The sequence below is a fragment of the Haliotis rufescens genome, unplaced genomic scaffold (assembly GCF_023055435.1).
Source record: "Haliotis rufescens isolate VD_foot unplaced genomic scaffold, xgHalRufe1.0.p SCAF_63, whole genome shotgun sequence".
Taxonomy (NCBI): Eukaryota; Metazoa; Mollusca; class Gastropoda; order Lepetellida; family Haliotidae; genus Haliotis; species Haliotis rufescens.
The window spans coordinates 995,678-1,022,321 of record NW_025964354.1 but is presented as its reverse complement, the minus strand read 5'-3'; the positions used below and the strand labels follow the sequence as shown (position 1 = coordinate 1,022,321).

The 26,644-nt window shown below is 38.6% G+C and overlaps 2 protein-coding genes across 3 annotated transcripts in view; both read left to right on the top strand.

Annotated features, from left to right (window-relative positions):
* Positions 1-4,585, top strand: part of LOC124150159 — a 53,728-nt gene extending 49,143 nt beyond the window's left edge. Inside the window, exons 7-9 of the mRNA XM_048386976.1 lie at positions 3,426-3,498; positions 3,937-4,221; positions 4,419-4,585. Coding sequence (XP_048242933.1) covers positions 3,426-3,498; positions 3,937-4,221; positions 4,419-4,585 — 525 coding nt within the window. The remainder of the gene's footprint in view (positions 1-3,425; positions 3,499-3,936; positions 4,222-4,418) is intronic.
* A 4,394-nt stretch (positions 4,586-8,979) lies between these two features.
* On the top strand, positions 8,980-25,485 carry LOC124129494. 2 transcript variants are annotated; one of them, XM_048387009.1, is made up of 13 exons: positions 8,980-9,078; positions 9,636-9,705; positions 10,214-10,498; positions 12,034-12,339; positions 12,826-12,947; positions 13,321-13,344; positions 13,436-13,489; positions 13,779-13,817; positions 17,620-17,661; positions 20,224-20,265; positions 20,718-20,759; positions 21,021-21,062; positions 24,200-25,485. In XM_048387009.1, the coding sequence occupies exons 2-13, from the start codon at positions 9,639-9,641 to the stop codon at positions 24,242-24,244; spliced, it is 1,110 nt and encodes a 369-aa protein (XP_048242966.1). In that variant the 5' UTR covers positions 8,980-9,078; positions 9,636-9,638; the 3' UTR covers positions 24,245-25,485. The 2 variants fall into 2 exon arrangements, with proteins under 2 accessions (XP_048242966.1, XP_048242968.1); XM_048387011.1 differs by having other exon boundaries at positions 9,025-9,060.
* The last annotated feature ends 1,159 nt before the right edge of the window (positions 25,486-26,644 follow it).

Genomic DNA, 26,644 nt, shown 5'->3' with positions numbered 1-26,644 from the left:
TATGTATGTATGTATGTATGTATGTATGTATGTATATATGTATGTATGTAGGTATGTGTGTATGTATGAATGTATGTATGTATGTATGTATGTATGTATGTATGTATGTATGTATGTATGTATGTATGTGTCTGTGGGTATGTATGTGTCTGTGTGTATGTTTGTGTATGCGTGTCTGTGTATGTAGGTTTGTATGTATGTATATATGTATATATGTATGTATGTATGTATGTATGTATGTATGCATGTATGTATACATGTATGTGTGTGTATGCATTTATGTGTGTGTGTGTCTGTGTGTTTGTATGTCTGTCTGTCTGTATGTCTGTCTGTATGTATGCATGTATGTGTATGTGTTTATGTGTGTCTGTATGTTTGTATGTATGTCTGCATGTATGTATGTATGCATGTGTCTGTGTGTATGTATGTATGTATGTTTGTATGTATGTATGTGTGTGTGTCTGCATGCATGTATGTGTCTGTGTGTATGTATGTGTCTGTGTGTCTGTATGTATGTATGCATGTGTGTATGTGTATGTGTTTATGTTTGTATGTATGTATGTATGTATGTATGTATTTTATCGCACGTACCAAGCCAAATGTTTTCGGTGGGAAAAAGCGGGAAATTTGTCAATTTTGTGTAAAAAACGTGCACTTTACAAAAACGATGTAAGGTGCCGTAGCACGTAATACACGTGCAGGTCTACTGTATATAACTGCTGATCCGACACCAAAGGAACACAGCACCAAAACAAAATTGCACCTTTAATTGAGATAGAGCGGGGGGACCCTTTACAGGGAGCGATGCACGCCGCCATTGCCAGAACGTTTCGATGCGCCCGTATAACCGTTACCAGGGTGATGCAACGGCAACGTCGAAGAAGCCGAAGACCACGGGTTGCCACGCCCATTCAAGATCGCTACGTCCGGACAATTCACATCAGTCGACAACCAGTGTACAGGCAATTACGAGCCCTACCGAGGAGTGTTGTTGACACCTGAACATCTCCTCGACAGGAGACTTCGACGTTGCCAGCTTCGGGACTCAGCACGTGTCCTTCCGATGAGAGCAGATCTGTCTCTTCAGAAACGATGGTCGGCAAAAAATCTGTGAACGTTTATCGCCAAATTGCATTCATCAAGTCCGGGCATTTGGAGGTGGAGGCGTAATGGTCTGGGATGAGTCTGCGGTAACTTGATGGTTATTCACGGTAGCATGAATGCGCAACAATATATATCGAGATAAAGTTTTGCGACTGGTTGTGGAGCCATTCATCCGGCAACTGCACCATGGAATCATTTTCCAGCACAACACTCCGACGCCGCATACGGCATTGTTGACCCAGAACCTCCCCAACAACGCGAACATTCAGGTTTTACCATGGCCGCCATGCCGGACATGAATCCCATTGAACATGTGTGGACCATCTCGATCGCCGGATCAGAAGTCGCCCAGTGGCTCCATTGGAACAATGACTCCTTGACGAATGGCAACTCATTCCCCCCAATGTCATCCGACGATTGACGTCATCGGCCCGTCAACGTGTTCTAGCGTGCATTAATGCTCAAGCTGGACAAACCCGATTTTAACGTGACATTATGATGAGTATTCTTACATTTTACACACTTGCCTCGTCATGTGTTAGGACTGGTACACCCCTTGTTGACCCCACGCGTATTTATGGGCCTGTCCGTCTGCATGTCAAAGTTTAATTGAAATATTGTTTTGTAAACATGATGTTAAATGATTGTACTTAGGAAATATACCAATATGAGTATGATAGATGATTTTATTTTTCTTCCAAAAACTTTCAAACACTTGGCATCGTTTCTTGTAATCATATTTTTCCTGCAAATAAAATTGTGTTTCATATGGTTTCGATAAGAGACACAAGAACGTCATTCTGTGATAACTGGGTAAATGGTTTGCTGTCGATAGATCTATAGAAAAGTATATAAAACACGCATTTTACAACTTAACTTTGTTGACGGATTCTCGTTGGATGCGCACAGTCGTATGCATGCGTTCATTGTGTTTTCATAAAAGAATCAAAATGTGACTTGAAAGGATAGTTATTTGATGACGAACACAAAGGGAGACAAAAATTGGATTTGATCAATCACAATAACAGTCCCTCACCTATGGGGATTCCGGGTGAGAATATGGTTCCCCAGCGACCAATGATAGCGTAGGAAACAACAAAATGGATCGGTAGACTTGGTAGATGCATGTCACCATATCCCTTTTGCGTGGAACGATGTGCATCATTTCAATAACTGGATTGTCTGGTGCAGAGTCGATTATTTTTTGTTTTTTGTTTGTTGTTTAACCCCGCACTCAGCAATATCCCAGTTCTATGACGCCGGTCTGTAAAAAAACCTATCTGGACCAGACAATCCAGTGAAAGACATCATGAGCATCAATCCATCCAATTGGGTTACGATGACATTCACGAACCAAGTCAGCGAGCCTGACCACCCGATCCCGTTAGTCGCCTCTTACAACAAGCATAGTCGCCTTTGACGGCAAGCATTGGTTGCCTCGGATCTACTTTTATTACAGGCCAAGGCAGAGTTAAACAACAAACAAACTAATTTTGGGGACTGTTACAATGCAACCATTTCAGCACGTTTATTTTATATTTCATTTATCTAAAATACCTGCTTTAATATGTTTTGATATGTTTTCAAAGTGCACCGAAACTCGAATGCTTTTGTTTACACAGACATCAAACATTTGACGTATCCCTATGAATCAAAAGCCCCATAAGGCAATACTCTATATATCCTGTTGTATCTATAAATATCATTTAACACTAAGTCTTCCTTGCGACACCAAATCTCACGTGTGTTCATGAACGTGGGTCAATGACCTTGTCTCCGCAACAGAACAAATAGCCACTTGGCCTTCTGTCACGTGATTACCATTAATCGTACCATTTCGACCTATCTACTATCAACATGGCTGTTATCGTCTAAACTTCATCCCGAATATTTGCCTTAAGCCGTCCCATTGAACTACCATCCGAGGGCGAAATTTAGGCTCTTGGACAAGGCAAAGAATCGGTCGTTATCATGAAAATGTTGACAAATGAAAAAAATGTATCAGTGTTCCCGTCCACAAAACACGCGCGAAAATACATCCGTACTAAAGTCAGCACTTATATAGTGGATAGTGCCCTGGCACCAACGGATTAAGATGCCCGTGAAGATCCGGGGTAGAACAGGTCTCCAGCAACCTATGCTTCACGTAAGGGGCGACTGAAGGGATCTAGTGGTCAGGCTCACTGACTTGGTTGATGCATGTCATCGTGTCCCAACTGCGTGGATCGATGCTCATGATGTCAATCACTGGATTGTCTGGTCTAAACTCGATCTTTTTCAGACCGCTCTCATATAGCTGGAATATGACGTTATATTTCAAGGTTTCCATGATGACAAACATGACCCAATACGGAGTTCATATTCTGATTCTTCTGGTCGAATCACTCTTATTAGGTAAGTCTTTTGGTATTTGTTTGTACTTTGCCTAAGCCTTGCTTCTGAATATGTATTGCGAAGAGTATAAAACCAGTATGTTGACATCATCAGTCGTGTGAGTAAAATTTATACCTGGGAAAAAGGTAAAAATACGTATCACTCGAGCAAAATGTGGATTACGATTTGCCAAAAATTGCTGGATGCAGAAAAATCCTGTTTCAAAAGCAGAGATCAAATTTGCTATGAAGGCGGATGTATGGCCTGATTGTTAAAGCTATCGCTCATCAAGACGATAGTGAGATTAAGAATGAAACCCAATTCTGTGTCCTTCCCCTTCTGTGATATGTGTCGTAGTCACGTATGTTCTCTCTGCAACCAAATGATCTAGCAGATCTAGTTCTTTCATTATGATTATTTCCTCTGATGATCATAAAATTATCATACCTAAATTTCCAGTTTCCCCCGGTCTCATCTGTCCAGAAATCAGTTACCTTGGCGGTCCTGTCCAGCTGTTCTGCACTGGCGGGACACTTGCACACACATATTACAACACGGGTGGTAAGGTGGCTACGTGTGGATTAACGGCTAAGTCATCGTGTACATCCTCTAAAATGTCGGCGTATAGACTCAGCTCAAATCAGACGGGACTAAACATAACAAGAGCACAGAAGTCCGATGCTGGAAAATGGACCTGCAGCTCTGAACGTAATTCCAACACGTCATGTAATCTGACCATAGCAAGTAAGTATTATTATCACAGTCAATATAACTAATAGGAAAAAGGATTTCACAACATACCCACCACATCTAAGTACCAGGGATATAAACGGGGATATTTTACTTAGCCTAGCATACATAGAACTGAAATGTTACTGTGAGGTTCAATCTTTTTTCCTATGAATTTCTTTTACCTAGATCAGAAATTATCTATTTTGTAGAAGGTCAAATCCTGATCTGTCAACCAGCCCTCAACATCAGCAAGTTAATTTTAGTCATCATTACATATCTGACCATTCAAGTGGTATTTTCAAATGTAGAGATAGGTAGTAGTCAGTTGGCGTTAGATTCGGAGGATGGGGCACCAGCTCGTAACCACATTCGGTAGATGTGAATTAGAGCATTACACTAATGGAGGAGAACAGCGCGTCTCTTTTGGATCGCGCAATATCTGAATAAGTTTGCAAAATATTCACCACACCTAATAGCAAATATTTTCAGTGTAAGTATAAATAATCAATGTATGTTATATTTTTGTTGTCAAAAACAGGAGACGGTCAAAACTTACATTGTGGATCTGGTTGCTTTTAACTTCTTGGTTTGAACCGAATTGTTTCCACTCCATGGTTTATTGTTTGCTCGTGTCATGAATCCAGCCATCGTTTGCGATTATATCTGGCTAACAGGGCACAGGTGTTGACACGTGTAGTATTCTGGGAATCCATGGGTTTAAACCGTTGACACATGTAAATGTTCATGTAGGATGTTTGTCTATTTCAGAATACAAAAAGCCTAAGGTCATACAGTGTAAAGTGCATATTGTTCAGTTCCAGGTTTTCGATGTATTCGTTTGTGGTGCTAGAGATCGACCAGAGCGGGTGTCATGTTCGAAAATCTCTCTCCCACATGCTGTAATACATTAAGCCAACATGGGCAGGCTCAACATGTTCTGATATCCCATCATTTGCATCTACTATCCGAAACATTTTATATCCTAGACATGTTTCCAAATGTGCGTTATTTATGTGTTCAGACATTATACATGTTCACAAAATATAGGAACATAATAGTGCCTTCCGTAAGTTACCTCCCTGTCGCAAGTCAACAGGGTGCATGTAACAATGATTCATAAGCAGATACTGCGATATAGTCGGAATCGTACAATTGACTCTGCTTTTAGCATACATATCTTATGATCATGGAAAGGTTTTTGTCGCTTTTACTTCCGCAGTGTTCAAGTCTTAGATTTTGTTTTGTCAGCATCACATCCGTGCACCAAGGTTGCACTAACGTGGAAAACATCAAAATGAACTCAGACAGGGGCAGAAAGTTATTTTAGTCATGTGCTTATATATTGGTAATACGTCATGCCTACACTCTGTGTTACAGATATCCCCACCTACAAAATCACCAGTGACAGGGCTACAGGCGCCGTGGATGTTTATGATGGAATATCCCTCACAGTGGACATCCGGGGCTTCTACTGTTCTGCAGCTCACAACTTGACTCTGCAGGTCGGGAGTGCCACACTGCCACTGAACATGTACTTAACCGAGGCTGTGACCGAACCAACAAACAGAACCTTCACCATCTCCATTAACGTCACGGAGTCACACTTTGGGGATGTAGAACTGATATTTCTCTGCAACGACCATCAGTTAAATGTTAGTCATCGAAGTGTTACACAACTACAACATAATACCAAGGATTCAGGTAGGTTAATGTCATTGTTTGGCTTCTGTCCACCCGCCCATACAGTCTATCATAAATTAGAAATTATTCAGCATGTTCGGCGGACAATAATCAATATGAATATATATGAAAATATTTATGAAACATTTTGCCATTGAAACTCGAAAAGAATTTTAGTTTAACAAGTCCTAAACTTTCAAATGGAACAAGGTTACCACAAGACTTATCTTTGGGCCAAGTTTGGTGAAGAAATAATGATGTGTGACTGGTATTGATTGCGTGTTTACATGCTTATAACATCCTGGTTGATATACACACTGACTTGATATAGCTGGAATATTATATAACAATAATAAATATAAGCATGTATATTTATGACTATGTTTGCTCCATGTGATATGATTTCGTTAATTAACATGACATTGTTTTTACTTGATTATCCGGGGACCTGTGAATATCCGGGGTATAATAGGTCTTTACCAAACCATTCTTTATTCAAACCAAAGGCGATTATGCCTGTCGTAAGAGGCGACTGGTCTAGGTAGCTGACGTGGTTGATGCATGTCATCGTATCGCAAAAGCGTGGATCGATGCGCATGATGTCAATCAGTAGAGTGTCTGGTCCAGACTCGATTATTTACAGACCGCCGTCTTATAGCTGGAATATCGCTGAGTGCTGCATTAAATAACAAATAAGCGAATATAATTAAAGGAATGATTGAAATGAACGTGTCAAAGTAAAACATCCCCTGATTTCTTAATAAAAGGCACAACGTTATGTTTCAGATACCAGTACCACTTCCAACACCGGCGTAAGACAACCAACTATTAATACCACTGACACTCATGAAGAATTGATTCACGTACTAATTGCACTAGGTGTCTGCGATATTATGATCATCGCCTTCGTTGTCTTGCGTTGCTGGCGCAACAGACATAACTTAAGTACAGTTAATTCAATAAACCAGGTTGATGACTCTCTTCACATACAAAGTTCATCTTCCACCGACATGAACATGAATGAACCGGGTACAGTGACAAGAGGAGCGACCCGTGAAGAATAGGTCTTCAGCAACCCATGCTTGCCGTAAAAGGCGACTAATGGGATCAGGTGGTCAGGCTCGCTGACTTCGTTGATGCATGTCATGGTATCCCAATTTCATGGATCGATGCTCATGATGTCAATCACTGGATTGTTTGGTCCAGATTCGACGATTATTTACAGACCGCCGTCATATAGATCGAATAATGCTGAGTGCGGCGTTAAACAACAACATTCAAACAAATCAAAGAGCACATATAACGGCGTTATTTTGTTTTCTGTATGCGTCTTAATACATTTTATACTATTTAAGTCGCTGCGGGTATTTATTGCACTTTTGTAATCGTTTCATGAGGACTTGTGTTGAATGGAAATGTAGTGAAACATGCGAACATGTACATTGTTTTCATGTTTCATAGTTTTCAAAGTTAATTTCATCTGTTGTTTAAGGTTTTTAGTTTCTTATTTTTGTAGACGCATGTACATGTTATTCATCTTGTTACACGTGTAAGTGGGGTATGGTTTATATGTTCCATGAGAACATATAAAGAAATGATTGTTTTGATCGTTCTTTTGAATTGCTTTCATCTTTTGCTTTTTTTCTTATATTCATTTTGTTGTTTGAATGTTCGAGGATCCTGCACATTATTTGTAAATTACGTCGCCCCTGTAAACAAATGTATGTTTATTGTTCAGATTGTTTGTGTCTTTTTGTGTGTTTTATAAATTTGGTACAGGGGACACACGATCTCTTGACGCTTTGTATTTGCCATTCTGTATGAAGATGTTACAGCTTAGACATAACATGGGGGAAAAGTGTGTGTAAACTTGCTTGCGGCTTTCCTCTCCTCCTGTTAAGATTTACCTATGTTGAGAATGGGCATCAAGCCATCTATTTCCCGTCTTTTGCGGTACCTGTTCATGAATTTTAAATCAAAATCAAGAAAGTATGACACATTCGGAAATAAGAAACAATATAAATGTGTTATATGTTGGCCATATTTTTGCTATTTGTACTTATATACGGTTGCAATAAAACTTCTTTGCTTTGATGTTGTTGAATCATTCATGACAAATCAATTTCAGAAGGTCTTGTAGTTCATGTGAAAAGACGGTGTCTGTGAAAAAGCATATATTATAACATGCATTTAACAGTATCCGGTATACTACACAGGAAGATGGAAAGGAGTGATTGTTTGTTTGTTTGACTGTTGTTTAACGCCGCATTCAGCAATGCTCCAGCTATATGACGGTGGTCTCTAAATAGTCGAGTCTGGGGCAGACAATCCAGTGATTATCATCATGAACATCGATCCACGCATTCGGGATACGATGACAGGCATCAAACCAAGTCAGCGAGCCTGACCACCCGATCCCGTTAGTCGCCTCTTACGACAAGCATAGCCGCCTTTGACGGCAAGCATTGGTTGCTGAATACCTATTCTACTCCGGATCTTCACGGGTCGAAACAGAACCGTCAAAATAAAGTTTGAAAGCACTATGTTTTTCCATCACCCGGGACTGCATACTGTTGCCTGCATAGTATTATATGTAACGAGCCCTTCTCCGTGCATGGACTTTATGCGAACCCTACCGTTTACTGATGTTGAAGCAATGTGCGGAGGAGATGACAGATTTGAAGTACTGACGATGCTTATAACACCACGTTCCATATAACTGCGTGTTGTTTGTTTGTTTGTTTGTTCTTTAAAGCCACACTCACCCATATAAAGGCTATATGACGGCGTTCTGTAAATAATCGATTCTGGACCAGACAATCCAGTGATTGACATCATGGGCATCGATCCACGCAGTTGGTCCGACTTGCGTGTTCACACGATGCAATTGGTTGCATACAACAAATTATATACAACTAGTTGTACCGTGTAGGCCTCATTTTAAAAAAAAAACCGTTGAGTAAGAGGCACCAACATTTGAATGCAGTATTCACTCAGGAATGTTAATCCGACCGTGCACATTAGAATGGCAATACAAATGGCCATATAGACGTTTGCTGTCGTTTTATGATTAGTCCGCGACCTGTTGTTGAATAGGAGGACATGCATACGTTGTACAAGCACATTACATGTTCAAGCTGTGGAGCAAGTGGAACAGCGAGAGAGACATAGTTTGATTTATGGACAGTGGTAAGATTCTACAGTGATAGATGCGAATTCACTGAATTAGTTTAGATAAGTGTCGATGGTCAAATTTTATCCGAAGTTGTAAGCTGTGTAGGGAGGGTTGGGTGTGAAACCTTGGACAGCAGTAACGAATGAATCTTACATTACATATTGCTGTTTAGATACACTTTTCGGATTACAACCGTCTCTGAGGACCAATTGGAATATAAATTATTTGGAATGGGTTTGTTGTGCATGTTGGTTTGAATGTGCACTGGTTCAGTCTTTCTTCATTTTATTTTGTCATAAAATTCATGTATTTTTATTTATGTGATCATATAACAAAATAATGTGTATAGTAAAAGTTTTTACCACCTGAGCCAGTTAAGTGGAATCCCGATGACCATACACCTGTGGGGCAGTTTCATGTTTTGTAATTTTCTCCGAGTATTCATAAAATTGTAACGTTATAACAACATCCTAGCCATGGTAGTTTATATATGCATTTCGATTGTGTAATATCCTTTGCAACATTTTAACAGTTCCTTGATTCTAATAAAGTCATGAACGTTTGTTTTCAGTTGATGATTTCGATGATGACAAATGAAAGCAGTGGACAGATTTTGCTTCTGTTAACATGTCTCCTATCTGGTAAGTTGTATTGTTGACAAAATGACAAACATTCACCAATTGCATGATTTTCAGACTTTTATAATAATTTGATTTGCATTTTTTCAGTGTAGTTTAGGCGAATGTACGTGCACGTGTAAGACCCATTCTAGTGAACAAAACGAAGACATACACACCCAAACTATATCGACTATATATCCGGACCTAGACTGACAGTAACAGTCTATAGCAATCTTTGAATTTACCTTTCTGGTCCAGTCTCGATTATTGACAGATCGCCGTCATATAGCTGCACATTGCTTAGTGCGCCGTTAAACAACACACAAACAAACAAAACAAACACTTGTTTTAAGGGATCCTTTACACTGTATTTTACGGCCTATTGGTCGGACTGTGGTTCAACAGATGTTCCAGACTGATTTTTCCACAACGTTGAAGCTTCGAAAGTATAGTCACAAACGCCTTGTTAAATGAATTAAAATGATATTAAAATAACAACTTTCATTTACACACATGTATTTCTTCACAGTTTCCACTGAACTCATCTGCCCTGACGCCGGTTTCATTGGCTCTTCAGCAGAGATGTCCTGCTCCGGGGGAACTATATCACACGACTACATCAACCCAAGCGGTCGTAATGTTGCCCAATGCCTACTGACTGGTGAACGGTGTGACGTAGATCCGTCCATGTTTACGTCTGTCCTTAACGCCACTCACACTACACTCACCATAGGACGTGTACAGTTATCCGATGCGGGGACATGGAAATGCGTTACTGGATCCGGAGAGGCGACTTGCCACCTGTCAGTTGCAAGTAGGTATTTATTTCTTTAGGTGATGCTTTCGTACAACCACCAACACTATATTGTGTTCTTTTCGAGAGGTTCCATTGGTATATTTCGCAAGTGTTATAATAGTGCTATAATAAAGTATACATGTTCACAAAAAAAAATTGTGCAAAACCTTTATGTATGTTAACCTTTACACCAAAACACATCCTATAGTTGCACGTGCCTCAAACGCAGTAGCGCTACACACGTGCGTAGGTTGTCATTCCTGATTTAGACACATTCAAGAATGATCGATTTATGACTGTAGAGCAATATTTCTGTCAATCAGTCAATTGTTTCTGCTCATCATACAGCTGTGATTTACATGAGTTCATTTATTGTTTGTGGATTACCTATTGCTGTGGCTTCTGCAACGCACGGAGCATCTACGGACTATAGGCATGCTGGGAACATGGCCAATGTGTTTAATGCTTCACGGTAAAAGATTATCCGTCTCTGGGGCAGGTACTAACAAATAATGACGATCAAAAAGGAATTGCTGCAAACTTCCATCAGGCTACTCGAGTAGTACGATAAATCGTCTACATTCAGGCAAACTAACATAGCGATATTTCGGATGAATGAATTAAAAACGTGATGGTACAGCTAAAAAATTTCAGCAAACTCAGAATCATTGATAGCTTTACGAACCACATTTCTCTTTTTCTGTTTCTGTTTTGACCACCATTACTGAATGTAATGTGTATGTAATAGATCTGTTTATCGTCGTCTAAGTCACAGCAATTTGCTGTGCAGGTTGGGAGCATTAGGTGTGCCAGGAACCTATGATCGTTGCTTTGAATCCTTAGACTTGTGGTCCCCGTGCGTGGTGAAAGCGCCTATGAACTGCATCACGTTGGGCTTTCCTCATACACTAAACTCATACGCTGCGATAACAATGAAATACAAATCAAAGCGATGTGACACCAACCTCACTCACTCAATATTGGGAATGTTCATGTGCAAATACATTGGTTGTTGACTATTCTGTGGATGGTGGAGGTTTGGAAATGGATTATAGTTTGGGCCACATACTCCAAGACAAATATTTTGTATCTTCGTTCTTGTCAGAACACGTGTGTGTTTCCTTGACATTAAGCATATCAGCGAACCATTATTAGTTGTAAAACCAGAGGCCAAACTTTTTTCCCGGCGCTGTAATATTCCACAATTCCAAAAGAAATCTTCCCATGCCTGACTTTCCAGTCGTTGGCACTTGATTGCTTGACACGCTACGACTGACAGTTGACTACACATATGTAGGATATACACGATGAATGTTAAGTCACAGTTATGACATTTTATTTAAGACGACCCTCTTCATTGATCACCGATCACCGATCACGAAGCGACATGGACATAATGTTTTTGATATAATATTAGTCTCTGGTGACTTCTTGTGTCTGTGCCTTTTTGTAAAAAAGCAAACCACACTTTAGCCTTTACAAAAGTAAGTTACTGGTGTTGCTAAAAGGATGCCGTTTAATGTGTATCTGAATAGTATCCCATTTAATTACAGGTATACCAGCACGCCAAATAACGTGTCCACGGGACACTAGTTCCCTGCGCATTGGCGAGGATCTGTTACTGAATATTTCAATTTCAAGATATTACTGCTCTGATACCGCCCGGCTTCGGTTACTGATGGGGAAGAATGATATAACACTCCTCAATGAAACCGTTAATGGTACTACAAAGGAATATTTTGTCGTCAAACAACGTATGACAGCTTCACATTTCGGGATTGTGAAGCTATTCTTCGAATGTGGAAACTTTCGTGAGGCGCTATTGTGTGAAGGTGTTCAACTACTAAGTCTTAAGTACGGTACGTGGTGCATATGTACGATGACCATTTATGTTAAACATATTAGGTTATTAAAACCAGCATATTTATATTTTTTTTCATGTTAGGTACCAACCATTTGATATTCTGAGAAGGGTTGGGGCGGGGCTAAGAGTTTGTATCGAGGTTAATTTTATTTCAGTTACAGCTGCAAATGGTCGGTTGTTGATCTCTCTGTCGGAAACGAAAGCTTGTGACATTGTGACATTGTGGTAGGAATATATAATAAATAATGTAATTGTTGATTCCAGCATGCCCCCAAATATGTTTTACATTTAACGCATTATACCAGGTTACGTTTCAGATACGAATAGTATGCTGTCATTCTGCATGTGCACGTAATAACTTAAGATTTGTTTCAAACGTAGAAAACAATGTCACAATAACTGCATACTTTTTCAAAACCAATTAAAGCAACCTTTCTAATACCTTATGTAAGTCAATGATAAAATTATATTACTCTTTTAGATGACAGTTGTCGCTGTGACGAAACGGGCTCCACACTTGCAATAGTCATGGGGATCGTAATCATCGTTATCATCGTCCTCCTATTAGTCAAGAATCTCAGAAACAAAAACGATGGATGTAAGGTAGAAATAAATAAACACTAAACCAATCTCGTAACACAACTAAAGTTGTGATTCGTACATTGCATCAATCGTGGTTGTTTCACGTGAACTAAATTTGTAAATATTTGTCATACGGATTTATGCAGGAGCCAACACCTCAGCCAATGCTTTTGATCAATATCAAATTCCCCTATTTGTCTATTTGAGAATGCCAGGTATAATATGTCTGATTAATGTTGATAATATCTAATAATACATAGTCGCCAGTGTCATGCCGACCTTGGGTTTGGATCCCATTGCTTTCAAACTGCAAAATGTATATTATTTGGAATGTAAATGCTATACGATGGATCAATTTTAATATCGAATTACACAATAAAAGTTCTCTTTTCAGGGGTGCAGCATCTTACAAGTAGAGGTAATTGTATGAATTTCTTCTTTCGTCTGTGCTTTTAATATATGTTTTGCTGTCAGCAAATGCCTCATCTGCATTTTTGTTCTCATTACAGATGTGCAGTATAATTAGGTGTCTTCCTTGGTTCAAACGGAATCCCAACAATCAGGTAAACATTTGTGATACGAGTAAATGCGGAATTCCATACCTAAGCGAATGCTTGTGACCGATAAAGGTGTAAAGTACATCAAATTCTTACCAAGCTATGTAGGCATCCTTGATAATACAATAGCCCATGCTGCAGCAAACCCTTCACTCAACCAATCTGTGACACCACTTCTTTTGCCATACAATTATTATGAGCCTGTTATTAGAAGTTATATCCGAGATCAAATGCAAACCCCATACGATGCATCAATTTTTATATTGAATTTATGCAAAATCAATTCTCTTTCCAGGTTCAAAAACACATGGAGGCTGACGATTTACAAATACAGGTAAATCTTATAGATTCATTCCTCCGTCCGTGCACTTAATAACTATTTGGCTATCTTAGCTACTCTTACTATTCTTTGAGTTGTGATTGTGTGGTCTTGAGTGTTCAGTTGCATTTGTCTTTTGACTGGTTAGTACTTCCGAGACATGTGTTTGCTTAATAACAATGCATGCACATACGTTTATTGCCGGTAAATTCAGGAATCCCTATGTTTTAAGAACATCAGAATATGGAAACATATCTAGTTAAATCCTTATTTATATCAAGTGTATCTCCGAATTCCAAATCAGTGTTTCGCTTCGATGTAATTGCAAATACCAGGTTCGATCGTTTTCATGGGTATTGATAATGTTTCGCAGGTGTTGTCTTGATCGTCATGGCAAACAATGCCTTAACTAATTCGCACAACATAAATAATATTAGTACGTATTAGTCTTGCTTGTTTCAATTGGAAGAAAAACTATGAGGTAAGCATCCGTGATAAATGTATAGGCTAAAGGTCACACCTCTGCAACTGCTTGTGAACGAGATGAGCACATTGTGACCCAGCAATATATCTTGTTGGCATCCCCAATAAAGGAAGACACATTCTTTGGTATATATTTCGCCACCTTCTTACTTTCTTGCCACGTATAAAATACTTTAAAGCAAACTGTCTGAGGGTACTGTGATTCTTAAAATTTGTTTCTAATTCATAGTACGTAGGATATCAGTCAACCCCACATATCCACGTATCCTCTCCAAACTTAGCAATGGCTTCATCATTTATTGTGGGGCTTGCAAAAGCAACCTTCAAATACCCAATTGAATCCTTTATCAAGGTCTTAGACTCTCTTGGCTCTTCCAGAACGGTGATCTTGATAAGACATATCTTAAACAACACAACCCTGCTTACAGCTTTGTGTTTAGTCACCCTCATGGAAATCTTCACAATAAGATGTCATCTCTTATTCCACCTCTTGGAAAAACTAATTTAACCTGTTTTTCTTGAACATATATAAACGCCACTCCTTCTGTCTTCTCTGCCTTGGCAATTGGTTAAGTCAAAGAAAGACCTGGCATTGATCAAACTGATTATACCAAAAACAACCCCATACATCATCAACACTAATATATCAATTTAAGAAGCACATACGTGTCGTATGGAGCGACTAGCGGGATCGGTCGGTCAGACTTCACTGAAGTTTTGAATTTCTATTTACTTGGATTAAGCTTTTGACTGTATAGCTCAGATAAAGGAAACTTGCTTGTGTCTCAGTATACATGTATGTATTAAAGACAATACTTCATTATTACTTCAGGCATTTTTAATGTCTCGCGAGGATGCACAATATACCATTTCAATAGAAACGAAAAATATTAATTCCACAATAGCAAGAAATATATCCAGAACTATTTTCTGATATTTCACTGGTTGTGACTAGTATCTGGTGCTGAAATGGACCTTTTGTTACATTTGTTTCAATACTTTGGGCCTAAGACGTTATGCATCAAAACATTTCGAAAAATCCGGGGAAGTTGATCAAGTGTAAAAGGTTTTAATAAGGAATATTCATCTACAATTTTTCAAAGCATTAGTTGTTAATGTTATGGTGACAAGCTGATTAAGGATAAAGCCTAAAGGGATTACACAGTTTCGACAAGCCTCATCATTAAATTAATAAGATATTTACAGATAAAATTATTTGAGAACAATATAAAACTCCTTACAATAATGCACATTTTAATATATTTGCGATCACTGTAAAACAAAACAATACACTGCCATATTACAATACGGTGACTGCATCAACCACGTCACCGAGCCTCAGAACCCGATACTTTTAGTCGCCTCTTACGACAAGCCTTGGTTGGTGAAGATTAATTATAACCCGATAGTCATGGGTTGAAGTTAGTGATAAATGTGCCTATTCACGTTTAATGTATCCATGATACTTAGCCGGGGGCACTCTAGATATGCTAGTATAGCATTGTGGCCGTCCATTATGAAGTATCTATTCACATCAATTTGTCATTAAATGTGTGGGAATCTGGATGATGTCCAATCAACTATTATTAATCTATAAAACTCATCTCTAAATCTAGAAGGTGCAATCATGGAGTCACCTTCTTAAACATCAGAGTAGTCGTATGGATTCGATCCGCCAGAAATAGATTATGCTCGCATTGATTCAAAAGCCCTGATCCAATGTGATTCAATTTCGTCAAGAGACCATTCACTACTTCATAGGCAAGATGTTTGGACGTCAATATTATAATCCATTGTGAGAGTATGAACAGAATTTAGAGTGTGCATAATATCATTTTCCTAAAGTGGATGACGTTTCTCCGAGAATGTATTGTCAAAATCTATTGAGCCCCATGGTAAAGAGCTATACCATTGATCAAAGTGTTTATTCAGTAAACCTAGATAAAAGCAGAGAAGACATGCATGTTATGCACTGAGCTCAAGCTGCGCTGTTGACTTTCTAATATCTGTTTAATAATTCAGTGATAAAGCAACTAGAACTTGTTTATTAGAAAGGGTATGTTAAGAGTTTTGTTTTAGCGATGTTGTAATAAATGTCACCCGTATGTGAGCGCTGTTATTTAAACACGAGGACATGTCCATGTTTATTCAATGATGAAATAATACCCGTCTCATAATGAATCTACTCCTGAAGATGCGGGTTAGAATAAGTCTACAACAACCCATGCTTAACGTAAAAGGCGACTTTGCTTGTCGTAAGAGGAGACTAACGCGATCGGGTGATTCGGGTCGTTGACTTGGTTGATACATGTCATCGTATCCCAATTGCCTGGATCTATGCCCATGATGTAAATCACTGGACTTTCTTGTCCAGGCTCGATTATTCACAAAATGCCGCCATACAGCTGAAATATTGCTGAGTGCGGCGTTAAACAACACACACACAAACAAACAAACATAATGAATCCTCCCTTGCGTCAGGTTAATGCGTTCATCCTATGTTAATATCATAAGTCATATCAGCAAAATATGGCTGTATTAATACTGGCGCCGATGCAACACGTATTTGTGACTGTGACAGATGCCATATCAAACCCAAAGCAACCCAAAGCAAATGTCTGTTCTGTTCTGACGGTCATTCAAACATAATATTAATAAACATTTAATATTTCAAGTGTGAAAATTTGTCATTCCAAGTTGATGCCTATCGTCGTTTCTACAGATGAACTGGTTCATATTTAATTCATTGTTGAACATCATTCATTGTCATTATACATATGATGTGCTATACTCCAAGTTTTCACAGACGGAGCGTTATTCGTTAGAGTGTCAAGTTGTACACTGCTTATACTGTTTATGCAGCATCATGAGAAAATGTGTCCCTGAGCGGTTGCCACCTAATATACGAATACCTAATACGTGTTTATTTAGCTCTATTCTACATACATCAACGTTACATGAGGAGAACAACTTGTGCTGAGCTTGTGTCGCTCAATCAATGTATTTGTCACGCATGAAAGAAAACATCATTGCCATCGTACGTGTATTCTAGAATTCCATTCTTTTAAGAAGGCCGTAACATAGAAACAAATCGAGGTCAGGGATTATGTAAGACATGCATTTCAGCGCATTCCAGATCAGTGTCCCTCTTGGATGTACTTGGAAATGCCAGGTATACTATTTTTGTATAACATATTGCAGAAACCGTCAGCAGCTTGACATATACCCACATTGAGATTGGATCAGCAACACTTACGTACATTATGGGGGACTTACAAGCTATATGATGGTTCAATTGCAACATTAAATCTATGCAATAAATTTCTCTTTTCAGGTTTCCGAAAAAACAATGCCTGCTGAAGATCCAAAACCAGAGGTACGTTTATACATGGCTTCTTTCGTATGTGCTTTGAATAGATATTTTGCTGTCAGCTAATGCCTCGTCTGCTTTTACTATCATTTGAGTTTCTACCTGATTGTGATTGTGGGGTCATAAGTATTTGGTAACTATATATTTGCGTATTCACATATTATAACTTACCAGCATAACGTAGCGTTCCTTTCTTTTAAGAAGGCCATAACTGGCATTTGCATGTACATTATGGGGGACTTACAAGCTATATGATGGTTCAATTGCAACATTAAATCGGTAAGACAAGTATTTCGCTATAATCAAAATCAGTGTCCCTCATGGATGTACATGAAAATGCCAGTTATAATAATGTTGATAACATGTTCACAAGTGTTGCAGAAACGTCACTGGCTTGACACTCACAATTGGATTCAATACTTTTGCTTTCGAGCAGCAATACTTACATTATGGGGAACTTACAAGCCATATTATGCATCAACTGCAATGTTAAATTTATGCAATACATTTCTCTTTTCAGGTTTCTCCCAAAAAGGTGCCTGCTGAAGAAACAAAACCAGAGGTACGTTTATACATTGCTTCTTTCGCATGTGCTTTGAATAGATATTTTGCTGTCAGCTAATGCCTCGTCTGCTTTTAATATTATTTGAGTTTCTGCCTGATTGTGATTGTGTGGTCATAAGTATTTGTTTACTCTATATTTGTGTATTCACATATAATAACTTTCCAGGATAATCTGGCATTCCTTTCTTTTAAGAAGGCCATACCATAGAAACAAATCGAGTTCAAGGATTATGTAAGACATGTATTTGATTATATTTCAAATCAGTGTCACTCCTGGATGTCCATGAAAATGCCAGTTATAATAATGTTGATAACATGTTCACAAGTGTTGCAGAAACGTCACTGGCTTGACACTCACAATTGGATTCAATACTTTTGCTTTCGAGCAGCAATACTTACATTATGGGGAACTTACAAGCCATATTATGCATCAACTGCAATGTTAAATTTATGCAATACATTTCTCTTTTCAGGTTTCTCCCAAAAAGGTGCCTGCTGAAGAAACAAAACCAGAGGTACGTTTATACATTGCTTCTTTCGCATGTGCTTTGAATAGATATTTTGCTGTCAGCTAATGCCTCGTCTGCTCTTAATATTATTTGAGTTTCTACCTGATTGTGATTGTGTGGTCATAAGTATTTGGTTACTATATATTTGTGTATTCACATATTATAACTTTCCAGCATAATCTGGCATTCCTTTCTTTTAAGAAGGCCATAACATAGAAACAAATCGAGTTCAAGGGTTATTTAAGACATGTTTTTCACTATATTCCCAATCAGTGTCACTCCTGGATGTACATGCAAATGCCAGTTATAATAATTTTGATAACATGTTCACAAGTGTGACACAAACCGTCAGTTGCTTGACACCAACCTTTGGATCCATTTGTTTTGAACAGCAATACTTAAAAATAATTATGGGGAACTTTACAGCTACACGATGCAATAATTGCAATATCAAATTTATGCACTATTTTTGTTCTTTTCAGGTTCCCCCCAAACCATTGCCTGCTGAAGATCAAATACCAGAGGTACGTTGATACATTGCTTCTTTCGTATCTGCTTTGAATAGAAATTCTGTTCACTATTATTGGAGTTCCTACCTGATTGTGATTGTAGGCTCATACGCTTTTGGTTACGTTATATTTGTGTATTCACATATTATAAATTGCCAGCATAATCTGGCATTCCTTTCTTTTAGGAAGGTCATAAGATAGAAACAAATCGAGTTCAAGGATTATGTAAGACATGTATTTCACTTAGTCCAAATCAGTGTCACTCCTGGATGTACATGCAAATGCCAGTTATAATAATGTTGATAACATGTTCACAAGTGTTGCAGAAACCGTCACTGGCTTGACACCCACAATTGGATTCAATCCATTTGCTTTCGTGCAGCAATACTTACATTATGGGGAACTTACAAGCCATATGATGCATCAACTGCAATATCAAATTTATGCAATAAATGTCTCTTTTCAGGTTCCCCAAAAACCAATGCCTGCTGAAGATCAAATACCAGAGGTACGTTTATACATTGCTTCTTCCGTATGTGCTTTGAATAGATATTTTGCTGTCAGCTAATGCCTCGTCTGCTTTTAATATTATTTGAGTTTCTGCCTGATTGTGATTGTGTGGTCATAAGTATTTGTTTACTCTATATTTGTGTATTCACATATAATAACTTTCCAGGATAATCTGGCATTCCTTTCTTTTAAGAAGGCCATACCATAGAAACAAATCGAGTTCAAGGATTATGTAAGACATGTATTTGATTATATTTCAAATCAGTGTCACTCCTGGATGTCCATGCAAATGCCAGTTATAATAATTTTGATAACATGTTCACAAGTGTGACACAAACCGTCAGTTGCTTGACACCAACCTTTGGATTGGATCCATTTTTTTTAACAGCGATACTTAAATATCATTATGGGGAACTTACAGCTACACGATGCATAAATTGCAATATTAAACTTATGCAATACATTTGTCTTTTCAGGTTCCCCCAAAACCAATGCCTGCTGAAGATCAAATACCAGAGGTACGTTCATACATTGCTTCTGTCGTATCTGCTTTGAATAGAAATTATGTTCACTATTATTGGAGTTTCTACCTGAATGTGATTGAAGGCTCATACGCTTTTGGTTACGTTATATTTGTGTATTCACATATTATAAGTTTCCAGCATAATCTGGGATTCCTTTCTTTTAGGAAGGCCATAATATATAAACAAATCGAGTTCAAGGATTATGTAAGACATGTATTTCACTATATTCCATATCAGTGTCACTCCTTGATGTACATGCAAATGCCAGTTATAATAATGTTGATAACATGTTCACAAGTGTTGCAGAAACCGTCACTGGCTTGACACCCTCAATTGGATTCAATCCACTTGCTTTCGAGCAGCAATACTTACATTATGGGGAACTTACAAGCCATATAATGCATCAACTGCAAAATCAAATTTATGCAATACATTTCTCTTTTCAGGTTTCCAAAAAAACAGTGCCTGCTGAAGAAACAAAACCCGAGGTACGTTTATACATTGCTTCTTCCGTATGTGCTTTGAATAGATATTTTGCTATATTCCAAATCAGTGTCACTGCTGGATGTACATGCAAATGCCAGTTATAATAATTTTGATAACATGTTCACAAGTGTGACACAAACCGTCAGTTGCTTGACACCAACCTTTGGATTGGATCCATTTGTTTTGAACAGCAATACTTAAATATAATTATGGGGAACTTACATTTACACAATGCATCAACTGCAATAAATGTCTCTTTTCAGGTTGCCCCCAAACCAATGTCCGCTGAAGATCAAATACCAGAGGTACGCTTATACATTGCTTCTTTCGTATGTGCTTTGAATAAAAATTCTGTTCACTGTTATTGGAATTTCTACCTGATTGTGATTGTAGGCTCATACGCTTTTGGTTAGAAGTGATTAAAAAGTGAAAGTATTTCCCATGTTCTATGTGAGCTCGCAGGGCTCTGTATTTGTCATGTTTAGTTAATTCCAGTGGATCATCCATATTGTCATTAGCTGGTAAACTCTCCAGTGAAATATAAGTAAATATCAAAACACAGTCAGAGTCACAGTCAGAGTCCAACTTAAGCATTACGTTTGAAAGTGAAATTATGATGGTGACGGAGAGTGAATATCTACATAAAATGTTGACTAGGGGGTGGTGAGAGGCTGGCACTTATATCACTCAGTCAGTCAGTAACGCGAAACCACCACATGTGCTTCCCTTGTTAGATTATTGTATTTGCACAAGCCCATCATCAGATTATCACACATTTTGTCAGTTAAACGTTGTTGTTTTTTTGTAATAACACGGACCGTTATAGTTCGGACGCTAGGGTATTACGTAGGGTATTAGATAGTAACATATTTTTGGAGGAAACATAAAAGTAACAATACCGATATTTGTGGCAATGCGTTCCCAACACATTGAATAATGCATAGTGCACGGTTAAGCATCAGTGAGAGACGCTATTATAACTAGATGATCCCGGAGCGGTTACAGTTACACTGACTGATCATCGAAATTAATTGGTTTTCCCTTTATTTCGGTTTTTCAATGCAAAGTCATCAACTCTAGATCACATTAAACTAAAGCAAACACAAACAACTTACTGCAACACTTCGATTGCCAAACAAGACACTGGCTTCACTCTGTCTAAAGTTTGTCTCATTTGGTTCTCCGAATACAGCGTTCTCTGATTGCATGATCGTTCACGAATATCCTCGCTATGACCCATCCTAATGTACAAAACGAAGAAACGCAGATCTATTTGTAGTATCGACTCGATCCGTGTCTAGACCGACCGTGACAGTAAAGCAATCTATTATGTTACAAATGCCTTTCAATGATCGGCCAAACACATGTTATCGCCACAGGTTCATTAACAACTTCCGAAATATCTCCCGTCACGTTTATCGTCGACGTCTTGTACTTGATGTAAATGTGTTACGACGCAATGTCATTGTAACTGACGAACTGAGGTAGTTCTTAACAGACAATTTACATTTGAGGATGATAATGTGTTGTAAACATACTACAACAGATGTCACTGAAGAACAACGTGAGAATACATTCGCTTACGTCACCTCTCCTGTTAATGAACTACCTCATTCCGCGATATAGCTGGTAGGTGTATTGCTGTCAGTGTAAAAATAGTAATACATTAGTTTATATATCTGCATCCATCGAGGTAAAGAAATAGTTACCATTATAAGAATTAACTTTCACTTTCTTCGAGTTTTCTGGAACTTGCTTTGAGCCAACCCCACACGTAATTTTGTTACAGCCTATTTAAAACCAAAAGCAACGTGTATCTATTTAGTCTAATCTTAACAAATGAAATAGTTTGCCTTGCACCTGTTTATCGTAATTGATAGTTCCAATCTTCCCGACATCCACAATTGACATCGAAGTGGACTACCATTTTGGCAAACTTTATGTTTCACTATTCGACTCATATGTTATATTTTTAAATAGTTATTATGATGTCTTAATTCCTGTACAGATTTAAGATAAAAATCTCGCCTTTAATGCCAAGTCAAACCAGAGGGACCACGAATCGGTTCTTACGACCTGTATGTATGCTCATGTTGATTCTGGCTCAAGTGTGTTATGCCGGGATAAATGCTGTAAGTTACAATGAAACTATACCATCAATGGGACTACTATTAATAATCTGTATACTGTACATTCAACGATTGGCATAAAAGCATGCATATGTACTTTCAGGTGTGATTTTGAATAGGAGATCATTTTATTAACAGAAGGCGCATTTGCTTGAAACCTTCCCGATGTATGGACATGGTGACGTCTTTAGTAAAGGGGAATGTAATAGTTGTTTCTCATCTGCTTTCCTGTAAAGCACAGATACCCGACCGAGACAGTTGGCCCGGATCCTTCAGTGAATGTGCCGTTGAGATAATATGTATGCGCTATTGGGTACATTGGTAAATGTTATGGAAAGGTTTTCAAAAGCGTCAGTCGCCAAAGACATGAATACATGCCAGACCGATAACAACCAACCCATGTCAACACTGTTGAGACTCAGTCATATAAGATTTTAGTTTTGTGTATGGTTTTATACCATGTTAAGCAAGAGTGTTAGACATGACAATGAACTCATTTTCCCTTTTTCAAAGTCTAGACTATCAAACCAATTGATCAGAAAATGCACTTAGTCCATTTGAACTGAATACATTTCCCTTTCAACTACCGCAGTGTCCGTATTGATATAGAGCTGATTGTTTACGTAAACCGTGACAGGCTGTAAAATGCATGTTGGGAATGTTGGCTAAGGAGAACGACCCTGGGTTTAATGCACCGTTCGGGGCATTATTATGGCGAAGAACAGTTTCATAATGCGCTTGTCAGTATTGACCGTTATCCATTATTCAAAAGTATAGGCTTCATATATTTGAAAGTTTGAACAGGTGAAATTGTCATTCCAAGTCGGTATGAAGCGTAGTTTGTACGTCGTTTTTTTTTTATATTTCTCAGTTTGGAGCTTTATACATGATCAAAATATACATGATGTGTTATATTCCAGTCTTCCATAGATAGTCATTTGTAGTCGGTATGGAGCCTTATTTGTGATAGAACAGTATGTAAAGTGGAGTAATTATGGAGCAGATGAACTTACATTGCTTATACGTTTTTTTGCAATAGCATGAAAAAACGCGGCCATGAGCCAATGCCGCATACATGCATACCTGTCACACTATTTAGGAATATTTGTCATGCACCAAAGACTACATTTATTAACAGTACCAAACACTGTAGCCTTGCGTACATTCCTCAACTAACATATAGTCTGTATCTGTAATCTAACGCAGTAAATATGCCTGGAAAGATGTTTACACAGACGAAATATCTAGACGATGTGTGGTTGCTTGGCTTTTCCATATATACCTGATAACTATTTAGACATATTTTGTTTCAGGAAATTCACAGCAAGACGTCCAGTTCCACAGAAAGTACAATCTGATCGTGCACAATGAAACCTGGAAATTATATCTGGGTGTCTTTGCTTTCTGCAAGGTACCATACATAATTTTGTAAATGCTGACACGCTCGATCGAGCTAGAAGGCTCAGTGGGTAACTCGGCGGTGTTGTTGTAACTAGCCGAGTAATTACAGTGGTCGCTCGACAGGCCGAATGCCTGAGTTCAATTCCCGACAAGAATTAAATGTATGAATGTATGTATGATGTATTGATGGAGTATTGGTAACAGCGGCCTGACTCCAAACTGACGCACCTTTGCAAGATTCGTGTGACGCTCTTTGAAATCCTTGCTATATAGCATGCAAAGAATACTATTGAGGAAATTCAACATACGGAAATATGATCCAGCATTAGTCCGAAAAGAACTGTCATGTGTTGTGTGATATGATTTAACTACTTCATGATCAAAAACATATTTTGATAGCAACGTCCAATCGAATTACAATTAGACATTAACTACATGGTCCTTTGAATATTGTTTAAATTAGTTTGATAAACAAAGCAGCATGCACGAAGTTTACAAATGTGTTTATCTGAAACTGACATGCATAGTTTGGAAGCCTTTCGGACTGATGTGGCCCTATTGGACCCATCGTTGAACATGATACACCAGGTAAATCTCCCGACTTCTTAAATATAGCAGTTGTGAATATTGATATATATCTATATCTCTTTTCAAACATGTTTGAATTATGATTCTAAACTGTTCAAATACGTATAGTTACCTATAGTCTAGTTACCTATTACGTTTGTTATATATGTACCTACTACTATTATAAAGACAGCGACGATGTTAATTATTAACAGAGATAATGATTAGGATTGAAATCACAGTCTTGTATTGGGACTTTCCAAATAGTCATTATAGTCAAATGCGCGAAGTCTTGCCTTTGATATAGGCGTTTTTTAACTTTGTAATAATTGTTTAGTACCAATCATATGCTTCTTTTGCAGTATCTTTAGTCAACATTTCATGAAAAGATAATGTCCCAACATATGATATTTATGCATCTATTAGCAATGGCAAATTTGACAAAAGTATACTGAGCAACAAAAGTTCCTGTGACATTGAATAAGATTTCATGCAAAGTAATGTTTTTTACCAAATCTGAAACAATTTCGGTTTGCAGCAGGTAAAAGACACCTGTTAGTGTTCAAATGGTTTATTTTGCCCTACGAACTTCAGAAAATGCGTGATTTCATCCGAAAAAAACATGAACATGCCAAAATTTACAAATCAATAGCATGTGTCTCATGGAATGGACCAGGCGTCGCACAAAGTCCTGTGGGATATCTGTCCATATCTACTAGAGCATGTTTGGAAGTTCCTAGAGTGTCTGTGGAACACGTGGTTGATCCCTCTCATCCCATATGTGCTCGATTGGTGAGAGATCAGGGGAGCAAGCTGACCAGGGGATGCCATTTACGTTGTTTTGTTGAAGGGAATCCTGAACAAATCGAGCAATATGAGGCCGGACGTTGTCATGTTGAAAGGTAATGCCTGGGCCATGACGACGCAAAAACGGTAGAACAACAGGGCCGATGATCTCGTAGCGGTAGCGCTGCCCATTGATACTTCCATCTACCCCTATCAAACGGGTCCTCTGTCTTGCTGTAATCCCAACCCATACCCTAACGTTGTCGCCCCCGATCCCATACTCTTCCATGACACAATGATTGACGTAAAGTTCACCCCAACATCGGTACACTCGAATCCGTCCATCGCTGTGGCTGAGGTGAAAACGAGACTCGGTGAGTCAGTGAATAGAATTTGTCTGCACCACTGTAGCCGTACTTGACGCTGGTTTCCTGTCACAATGGGACGTCTGGCGGGTCTTCTGGCGACAATCCCTGCACATCTAAGGCGTCGACGTACGGTTTGTGAAGATATTCGCCGAAGGCGAGGGATGCTTCTTGCAGTCACTGTTGCTGGCTGGAATCGATTTCGTAGGTGTGTTGTTCGAATCCAGTTGTCTTGTCGATTATTGGTTACGCGGGGCCTGCCACTCCGAGGATGGTCTCCGACTGCATTCGTCTGTTGCCAACGTTGCCATAAACACCAAATGGTGTTTCTGTTGACGTTAAATTGTCTCGCAACATCACGTTGAACCGATCCTGCTTCAAGCATACCAATGGCTCACAGACGTTCGGACAGGCGTGGCATTTCGTAATGTTGAATAATTGCGTAATGTTGTTGTTTTTCTGAGTGGTTGTTGTCAGCACGATGCTAAACAATGCATATGGAATCCCGTTAACGCACATGTTTTTATACCCATTCTTGGGTAGTGAAATGCACGGGGCTTGCATAAAAGTCAATTTTTGCATGGAATGCATGCTTTTCTGCAGCAATTGCGTTTTTGTGACTTAATTCCATACATGTAG

Bases quoted from the DNA above. Each gene is read 5' to 3' on its own strand.
- LOC124129494 (XM_048387009.1), top strand. From the start codon at position 9,639: ATGATTTCGATGATGACAAATGAAAGCAGTGGACAGATTTTGCTTCTG. The intron at 17,662-20,223 runs GTACGTTTATAC...TTGTCTTTTCAG, and splicing joins CTGAAGATCCAAAACCAGAG to GTTCCCCCAAAACCAATGCC. The intron at 21,063-24,199 runs GTACGCTTATAC...ATTTTGTTTCAG, and splicing joins CTGAAGATCAAATACCAGAG to GAAATTCACAGCAAGACGTC.